The 10,754-nt window shown below is 34.4% G+C and overlaps 1 protein-coding gene across 1 annotated transcript in view; it reads left to right on the forward strand.

Annotated features, from left to right (window-relative positions):
- The window catches only part of LOC110027979 (protein PHR1-LIKE 2-like), a 14,101-nt gene extending 3,822 nt beyond the window's left edge, over positions 1–10,279 (forward strand). The window contains exons 2-6 of the mRNA XM_020729651.1: positions 1,309–1,385; positions 1,664–1,715; positions 2,693–2,765; positions 2,850–2,913; positions 9,623–10,279. Of these exons, the coding sequence (XP_020585310.1) occupies positions 1,309–1,385; positions 1,664–1,715; positions 2,693–2,765; positions 2,850–2,913; positions 9,623–10,039 (683 nt within the window). The 3' untranslated portion in view covers positions 10,040–10,279. The remainder of the gene's footprint in view (positions 1–1,308; positions 1,386–1,663; positions 1,716–2,692; positions 2,766–2,849; positions 2,914–9,622) is intronic.
- The last annotated feature ends 475 nt before the right edge of the window (positions 10,280–10,754 follow it).

Below are 10,754 nucleotides of genomic sequence, written 5' to 3' on the forward strand. Positions count from 1 at the left end.
GTACCTTGGTGTATGCTTTTTGCTGATGATATCCTTCTCGTGGATAAAACGAGAGAAAATGCCCAGGAAAAACTTGAATTATGGAGGTCTACATTGGAGTCTAAAGGCCTTCGTTTAAGTAGAACTAAAACTGAATACATGAAATGTAATTTTAGAAGTAATAGCTCTAGTGACAGAAGTGTGACTTTGGGTGATCAAATTATTAAAAGGTGTGAACATTTTAGATATCTTGGGTTCGTTGTTCAAAGCGAGGGTGATAGTAGAATTCAAGTTGGTTGGTTGAAGTGGATGAATGCTTCAGGCCTTTTGTGTGATAGAAAGTACCGCTTAGACTGAAAGGAAAATTTTATAAGACGGTAGTGAGACCTGCAATGCTCTATGGCGCTGAATGTTAGCCTTTAAAAGAGAAGCATAATAATAAGTTAAGTGTTGCCGAGATGAGAATGACTAGTTGGATGAGTGGCTTTACACTTAGAGACAAAATGCGAAATGAATATATTCGTGATAGGGTTGGTGTAGCTCCTGTGACGGACAAAATTAGAGAAAGTCATCTTTGATGGTTTGGTCACATTAAACGTTGACCATCTGATGATCCGATTAGGAGAATAGATGTTTTAGATTCGACTTATGTTAAGAAAGGCAGATGTAGACCTAGGAAGACTTGGGCTTATTGTATTAAAAATGATTTTAATTTACTAGATCTAAATGAAAATATTCACTAAATAGGATGCAATGGAGAAAAAGGATTCATGTAGACGACCTCACGTAGTGGGATTAAGGCTTTGTTGTTGTTGTTGTATTCATCTTTGGAGTAGTGTAAAGGTATCTCTTTGCCGTGAACATAAGCGAGCATGGTTGAGTCATGTGAATCTTCTTGTCCCTTTGTTTTATGGTATTTTACACATGCTATTTATTGCTTTTGCACAATTTCTTTTCCCCAATAGATGATCTGGAGTGTGACTCAGCAACCTGAAGTTCTTTTGCTAGTTTCCATTTAATTGTTTCTTTTTTCATCAGCCAGTCTTCTCATTAAGGTGATTAGATCTGCATGAATTCTTCGGTTTTATCAGAGTGTTTTCTTTTTCTGTAATCCATAATGAAAGAACTTTACGGCAAGTTTCAGAGGCATCAATGAAAATTGTGTTCCTGTTAAGGCATTTGTTTCATGCAGTCAATGCTTTTAATCGGCATTCAACTCCTTTTACATCCAATGCACAAAATTAAGATAATTTTTTGTTCCTTTTAACGTGCTCATGCTTCTATATGATGCCTCAGTTTTCTTTCTTTTTTAATTCCTTAAATTTGCAGAAGCAACACCGAAGACCATAATGAGGTTGATGAACATAAAAGGCCTCACACTTTATCATTTAAAGAGCCATCTTCAGGTTGTTCCTGGACTAGGCATTGAGTATGCTCTTCCTATTTGAAGAAATCATATGAAAGAGATGAACCCATTTGAGTCTGTTAAAGTGCTTAAACTTCCATACATTCTCATAACAGCTATCTTTGCTTATGCAATAAAAATATTTTTAACTTAAATGACATTTTTATGATAGAATGGATATTGAAGTGTTTAAATCTGTTTTTTCGGATTCATTACTTCATATTATGAAATGGTTGCTACAAGCTAATGCCGTTTATTTATTTATTTATTTTTTTGCAGAAATACAGAATGGGGAAGCAATCATTAAAAGAACTTGAAAACACTAATGATGGTCTCTCTCTCTCTCTCTACGCTCACACACACACATATCTATCTTTCTATCTATCTCTCTCTCTCTCTCTACATACATGCATGCATATATATATATATATATATATATCTCTTTAACACAAACACAGAGCATTTATGTTTCCACTGCCCGTGTGTGTGCGTTAGCATAAGTTTTCTTCCATTTGTATATGACAAACCATAGAATGGGCAACTAATTGATGCATTTTGGAATGATAAATGAACAGTTATTTATAATGCATATGTTATAATATGATTATTTTTTAGTACTCCCATGGTTTAGGTGGTCCTGCCAACGCTAGTGCTTCCAATGGTACTCACATGGGACTACATTCAAAACTAGCGATTTTTATATGCTGCTTATTAGCAGATGTCCGGATATCTTAGCTAATTAGTATTTGAAGCGAAGTGCTTTTTATGCAAATCGCGGTAAATTTTCATATTCAGTTTTTTTTTGTTGTTGTCGTTCATACTTTTAGGGTATTCTTTTTGGTTATTTTGGACTAGAAGAACTGCACCTTCAGGGCTCGTTGAATTTTTAAAGAGAAAGTATGAACCTATATTCCAGGAAAGAAAGAAAAAACTTGTATTTTGTTTTTCATGTTAGGAAGATTAAGGATATAGACCATGTGTGCAACATGATATAGATTAATCACTTCATGGAGAACAAGTATATTATGCATGGATATGTATTGAGTGTAAAAATATGTTTGCAAGTCATAATCAATGGCGGAACCAAAATGCCAGGGAAAATAAAAAATCAGCTAAAAAAATCAAAGTAAAAATTTTACTTTTTCTCAGATAATATAAATAATTAAATAAGATGAAATAAAAAAAAATATCTAAGATTAACACATAAAATTTAAAAAATACCTCTTTTAATGTAGTCATTATGATTATGCATCTTAAATTAAGACCAACACTTTATGAAGATATTTATTCCGGTCTTTTTTCATTCAGCCTCTGGTGTTTTGGAAAGCCGTGGGAGCAAGACCTCTACAGCATCTACCCAAGTAACTCAAGAATTTAATGAGTAAGCTCACTTAGTGTATTTTTTTAATCATTTTTTTAATGCATTTTTCTATCAAAAGCAAATTATATGTAATTTCACGTGCAGTGGGTGTAATGAGGCCATGAGAGTCCAAATGGAACTTCAAAGAAGGCTTCATGAACAATTGGAGGTTAGTTGCCTCAGTTGTGAAGATGACCATTCATTTGTTGGTAAACTTAGGAATATCTAAACCACATTACATCTCTAAATCAACTTTCGTTATATACAACTAAAACAAATGTATTTATAATGAAGAATGATTGATATGCAAGGATTTTAAAAGCCAACCACATTCTGTAGCTGCTATTACGATATCATCTCCAAATTTCTGCCCTCGGAAAACTTATCTTCAATTTTTATTCTCCCACACTATCAATATAATAGTTTTGAATTACTTCATAGTTATACCATAATCTCTCTTAGTATTTTCATTTTGGCCTTGCTCAAGTAAGTTGCTAGTTTTTTTTTTTTTTTTTTTTGGCACTCTCAGTTCTATTTGTAGCATAGGTGGTTATATCATCATTTGATTAACTTTTCCTTAAAATTTTGCGATATTTTCATTTTACAGACTAGATAAGAAGCACTTCTCTGTTTAAGCATCCATTATCAACTTAAAAATCACAACCTTATTTATGTTCTTTTTTTTCTACAAGATTTACATACATACCATTCAATTCCTATGTATTTACAAATCTAACGGCCAAACGTCAATTTTTAATATGGTGGTATTTTTGATTTGATATGAAAGATTTGGGTATAAATGTAAGAAATTAAAGTTTAATTAACCTTAATCTTTTCTGTAGCTATTATTTGACCATTCATCGCTATTGAACTTCCAAATGCAAAGCCACTTTGCCACCTAAGGGACGAATCCCTAATAACTCTTAAGGACGGGAACACTCAAAAAATAAATCAGTAAATTAATAAGAGCAAGTTACATGTTAAGTTCACAACTATTCTTATAACATTTACTAGCTCGACAGATAACTTGTGCCATGCAAGCGCAGTATTAACAAAATTTCAGTGCCAGCAGCCAATGTGTTGGAGACTTGCGCCTTCATCTCATTTAACAAATATCACGCTTGCACCAGTATTGGGTTTTTTTAGAGAGCAGTAATAATTAATAATTTCTGCAGTTTCTGATGATTCCTTAAATGTGGTTGCACTGCTTAAAATAGTATGGAGATAACGTGAGACAGATGATAGGATGTTCAAATTTCTAATAAATTGCTTTGAGAGAGTTTGAAAAATCGTGGAGTTGTTCGCCAAGGTTAAAATTTATGTAAACATTGCAATGTTTTAAATGTTTTTATTGTTTCAAATTTCATAGCATTTTAGTTTTTTAAGCTTAGAGTTAGTCATCAGATTGTCTTTCTACTTTGAAATGCTTATATTAGATTGTTTTAAGGTCTTGTCTATATTAATCACTCACAAATAAAGCAATATTCATATACAAACTATAAATTATCCTTCATTCAATCTACAGTTTTGTGAGATATATCGAAGTGATTCATTGGAAACATGAACATCCTATAATCTGTCTCACTACAGTTTTTCTAGATATATCGAAGTGATTCATTGGAAACATGAACATCCTATAATTTGTCTCAAACTCTCCTAATATCATTTTAGATTTTCTAACTAAAAAAACACCGCAAAAATCTACCAAAATTAGTGATGCTTTATGAAATATTGATGCACCTGTAGCCACGTTTTCTACACATGGCCACAGATATCCATCTGAGTGGGCAACTTGCACTTGTGTGATAATAAGAATTTTTGGGGCATTTACTTACATACCACCCAATTCCTATGTATTTATATATCTAATGTCTAAAATTTGATGTTTACATTTATATCATCCAAATCTTTCGTATCGGATAAAAATTACCACTATCTCTAACTTTTAAAAAGTGAAACACCTGTCCTCAAGATTTGTACCTTCACCTGTATCAGTTTCATTGTCTCGTACCATGATGTGGCTCACCCTCGACATCAATCTTTGTAGATTCCAACGAAAATTGAACATAGCTCCAGTTTCTCAATAGTGACCACCTTCATCAACATATATGCAGGATTTTGAGCTGTGTATATTCTCCAAGAACAACTACTCGTCTTTTATAAGAGAGCATATAAAGTAATACCTTAACTGAATTTTGTCTTGACATGAAGAACAACATTCTTAGCAAGACAAATTGCATTTATACTATCACTATGAAGCTTTCCAATTCATTGCTCCTTGCCCAATTATGCTATAAAGCTCTATAGCCAAATTATCTCATTTCTAGTCTAGGTGATAACAATGTATACGACCTCTGTAGTTGAAAGTGCAACAATCTTCTGCAGTTTGGAAACCCAACTTATTGCCGTGTTTCCCAAAGTAAAGATATGCCATGTTGTACTTCTACCATCCAAATTTTCTGTGAGATTTCTATAAATCCCTATAGACTGATCCTTGTACTTCCATAGCAAAGTGTCATGTTTACTGTTTCTTTGAAATACCTGAGATTTCGCTTCATCGTCTCTCAATGATGCCTACTTGGATTTCCCATGTATCTGTTGGTCACTCACATTGCATATGCAATATCCGGTCTAATACAAATCATAACTATATCAAACTCTTAACTGTTGAAGCATATGAAGTTCTCCCGATATGTACATGCTTTGCTTCAGATTTAGGTGATAACTCTTTAGATAGCTTGAAGTGACTATCTATGGGGGTGCAAACTGGCTTTGCCTTACTAATATTAAACTTCTGTAGAATCTTCTCAACATACTCTACTTGAGATAACTTCAGTTTACCTATATTCTTGCCCCTATTGATTCTCATATCGAGATTTTTTTTTTGTTGGATCTAAATTTTGCATCTCAAACTCACTTGATAATCATTTTTTTTTAGTCCTTGATTTTCTTCATATCTGCATCTACAATCAGCATGTCATCCAAATATAAAAGGAGCAAGTTATATTGATTACTGAAGTGTTTGATGAAGCAACAATAATCTGTCTGACACTTCATGTAGCCACTGTCTTGACATTAATTTGTCAAAACTCTTGTACCACTTTCTCGCGGTGTGCTTCAAGCCATAAAGGCTCTTCATCAACCTGCAGTCAAATTTCTTTCGCCGTAATCTCATAAGCCTAAGGTTGCACCATATATAATTCCTCATCCAGATCTCCATGTAACAAATCTATTTTTACATCCACTTGCTCTTGATGTAGATCTTCTTCTACTACTATACTCAACACAACTCTATCTGTTATCGCTTTTACCATCGGAGAAAAAATCTCCATGTAGTCCACACTTGTTGAAACCCTTTCACAACAAGCTGGCTTGTAATGTCTGCTACAATTTAACTCTTCTTTCAACATGTAGACCCACTTATTGTATAGTATTTTTTTGTCATCTAGTAATACCGTCAAATCTCATGTCCTATTTCACCCCGAAGATTGCATTTCATCATCTATGGCAAACTCCCACTCTGTTGAATCCTCAATTTGAGTGGCCTTCTCAAAGCACTCTAGTTCACCACTATTAGTTAGCAATAAATAATGTAATGAAAGAAAATACATGTATGTCGGCCATGTCACTCTGTTGGGCCTCTTAACTTCAAGAGCCAATGACTGAGGAATTTTGTGTGCTTCATCTAGTTGAGCACTTCTTTCTCTTTCCTTCTGATCGTCACTATCTTTTATTGCAACATATTTGAATACTTAATAAGTGATTGATGGAAAATTCCGAGTTTTGCTCGTGTCCTTGTATATCTTCATTTCATTGAAAGTGACGTCCCCGCTCCTGTTAATTTTTTGTCCTATAACTTGTTCCCCAACTCATTTAAGCCATTCTCAATGAATGCACATTTGACAAATTTCGAGTCTAGCTTACTCTTAGATCTTAAATCAACATAAGTAAATGCATAACATTCAAATACTTTTAGATGAGATAGATTTTCCTTCTTGTCACTTTAAGCTTCTTCAAGTATGCTTTCCTTCAAAAAATATTGATGAACTGCACTTAATCAAATAAACAACAATAATCATTTTTCGGCCCAGAACTATTTTGGCAAGCATACATGCAACCTTATGCTTCTATCAGACTATCAAGCTTCGTGATTATTTTATTTATTTGCTCAACTACTATCAGACTATCAAGCTTCTATCAGACTATCAAGCTTCGTGTTCTTAGAACATTGAACTCATGCCTGGTCCTCTCTGCATCACAAAAATTTCTAAACTTTTTTTATCACAATACTCTTCTCAATTATCTAATTTGACACACTTCAATTTCAAGCATATCTCATTTCCTACCGCATCCTTAAACTTCTTAAACACTTTAAATACTTAGGATTTTTGTTTTGGGAAGTAAACTTTTACCTTTATGGTGTGATCATTTATAAAAGTGACAAAATAACGAGATCCCCCTATAGACTGAAATGGAATTGGATACCATGCATTAGTATGTACTAACTCTAGTTTTTTTAACTTCACAATTGACCCACATTTAGAGAAAGAAGCTTTCTTCTGCTTGTTATATAGACAGTCTTCACATAAATCCAAATATGATAATTTCAATTCCTGAAGTTTTCTTTTAGAAAGTAGGGACTTCATATCGTTTTTACTCATATGACCTAGTCTACAGTGTCAGAGACTTGCATCAATCTTGGTTCTAGCCACAAGAATGAATTTGCTATCTTATTGATCAGGTAAAGAGTGCCTTCAGTGTTGCCTCAGCCATTACCATTGCCCTCATTGGTCAACTTATACGAATCACTTGTGAAGGTAGTCACGAGCCGTGACTTTACCAGCTGGCTCATCGAGATCATATTTCTCTTCAGGCTTGGAACATATCTAACTCTATTAAGCTTCTAGACTGTTCTATTTGGTAACTCGTTATTCACATCACTCTTTCTCATGATATTTTAGGCTTTGTTGTCTCCCAACTAAACCTTCCCTAAATTACTCTGAGTGTAATTTTTGAATACCTCTTTTAGGGCATGTGTGAAAAGAGACTTAAATTTACTTTCCAAAATTTAGTGTTGATTAGGGATAAAATCAGGGAGTCACATTGGATTTCATCTAAGGAGATATTTGTAGAGATTCCTTGCCTCCACCATCGGCCTTCTTTCGATCCTTGGAGTCATTCTTGAAATGTTATTTCTTTTCACAGTTCCATCATTGTCCCGTGTCATTTCCTCTATTTGATTTGTACTTTCCTCTTCTAGACTTGATTCTATCTCTGCTTGTATTCATGTCCAGTTTCTTTTCCCTATTTTCAACACTCAATACATAAACTAATGATTCACTATTCGTTGCCTTTTTGTATACTTCTTCATTCAGCATTCACCCTACGATGTCATCGAAGTTCAATTTCATATTCCTTGAAGAATTACTTACCGTCGTGATCAATCCGTCCAAATTGTCCAGCAATGAAGTTAGAATTAACAATGTCCTAACTTTATCATCAAATAAGATCCCCACATAATACATCTGGCTCATTATAATATTTAACCTGTTCAAATTTTCTGTCACAGAACTGTCTTTCACAATCTTCTTGTTGAATAACAATCTCTTCATCAAAAAACAATATTAGAAGCAAAAGGCTTTCCATACATCATTGTCAGTGCTGCCAGAGATCTAGCTTGGTTTTCTCGTTCATTATATTGAAAGCAACAGACGAAGAAAGTGACGAACGGATCAAACCTAGGGTCGTTTGATCCAACTCTTTCCATTCCTCCATGATCATCTATTCATGCTCCTTGGTGATTTTTTGTAGTTGCAAATACAATTTTATACAACATATCCTCACTTGCATCCTCCAGAACGCAAAGTTTAACCTATTGAACTTTTTCAGTTTGCACCTCACTTCGTCTGCCACTGTTCCCAATAGAATCAAAGAAATCTCGTCCTGTACCACTGGTTGGGATGGATTATGAGCACTTAGGGCTTTGATTGGATCACAATTAAAACCACATTGTGGAATTGGAGCACACAAATTTTAGAAATCTGGAACAAAATAAATCGAACAGATGCTCAACAAAGTAATTTAAGAAAAGTACACAAGGAATTATGTGAAAAAATTCGAGAACGGGAAAAAATCATGGAGTCTGGCCGCAATAAGTTTTCACTATGAAGAATAAAATATGTACAGAGATACACAATTAGATCAATTCCCTTTAAATACAAGAACGTATAGAACTACGCTTTAAACCTTCCTCTCGATCTCACATGAGAAAGCCCTTGCAAAAATCCTCCTTCTCAACTCTTTTCTATTTCACGAATCCTTGTCAAGAAACCCCGCACGTGAGAGAAAGAAGTTCTTCGTCACTCCAATCGCGACTTAAGAATCATAACAAAAAAAAACTTTCCCAGTGGTGTGACGATGCCCAGAACCGCCGTAATTATTTTGTGTGCTCGAGAAGGAAGCGAAGGATCTGAGACAGCCCAGGGTAGCTACGCCGATCCCAGCATGGTTACATCATCCTGGATCGACATAGCTATGCCAAATAAACTTATTACGCTGCACATAAACTCCTGCTTGCTGCCATGTCCTCCCGAGTACTTCTTTAGGCTCTATTCTACAACAAATTGGTGCAAATAAATGCCCTTGAGCTGTTCCCATCCTAACACTATCAGGGATTCATTCCTTCCTAAAAGTTATCCTTCTATACGTTATTAGCCTTTTGGATTTTTTTTTGGCAAGGTCATCAAAACATTATTCCTCCAAATCCAATAGCTTTCACTTTCCAAATTTTTCTCACAAATGTTCATGATATGTGTAACACATTAACTGCCATGAAACTCAAACACACCATAGCTTCATCTCTATTAAGCTTCATCCAGGTCCAGAAAAGTCTTCAACTAAGGATAGAAGCTCAGGAGAAATACCTCCAATCCTTTCTGGACAGAGCCTGCAATGCTCTCGTCGATCCGAATCTAACCGAAATCGGCTTCGATGCAATCAAACAACAATTCACAGAACTTTCAAACAGAAATATCAATGGTGGCATCAAATATGAGCCCGTTAAGCTTCCATCCCTGTCTGAAAATGCCAGAGTTTTCGCAGAAGATAAGCCATGGGCAGGACTTGAACAGATAACGGAACACTCAGTTGATAGCTGTCTTACTTCTGCCGGCAGTCCATCTGCTTTTTGCTCGAAGCTATCTTTGAAGAAAAGACTTCACCCTATGCTTTGTAATGGCAATTTGGAAGTTGGTGTCGCTGTTCATGAAGATGACCTTTGGATGTGTTCTATTTAAAGAGGTAGATGTAATTTTTCCTAAAGTTTGTGTTTGTATTTTATTTTAGCTTTTTTGTTTTTTTGCCATTTTTAGAGTAGCTTGGCAGGTTCCTGGCTTCCATGACTGCCTTTAGTGACATCAAGACATGTTAGCTTTATTATTCCAGATTTTTTAGCATAATGTAGTTAGACCCTGGAGAGCTAGTATACAATCTTGTGAACATTTTTATTTTTGAAGATTTACATATATATCACTCAATTCCTATGTATCCATATATCTATCACGTAAATTGTAATGTTTACATACATACCACTTTAACTTTTAAAAAGTTATAATGGCGGTAGTTTTGATGTGATAGGAAAGATTTGGGTGACATGTATTTAAATGCCCCATTTTTTTTTCCCAAAATTCCATGAATTGTTTATTATTGTAATGTTTTGTTTAAACTTATAGTTAATTCAATATGCTACAATGAGTAAAAATGTGTCATGAAGACAAATTGTTGAAGTGCTCTTTTGATGGAAAAAGCTCACCTTAACTATTTTGAGAGGACTTTGATTCTTGTTTGTAATAAGTTACAAATAGAGAAAAATTCAAGCTTGTAGCTACTTGTTTTGCCTTGGTAATATAACAAAGATAATATTTCTTTAGAATGAACCATCATTGTTGGCTTTCTAGCTAGTATTCTGCATGCTTTATGATAGGTAATGAAATGGAATTATTTTAACTTATC

This window comes from Phalaenopsis equestris, unplaced genomic scaffold (genome assembly GCF_001263595.1).
Source record: "Phalaenopsis equestris unplaced genomic scaffold, ASM126359v1 Scaffold000472, whole genome shotgun sequence".
Classification (NCBI taxonomy): Eukaryota; Viridiplantae; Streptophyta; class Magnoliopsida; order Asparagales; family Orchidaceae; genus Phalaenopsis; species Phalaenopsis equestris.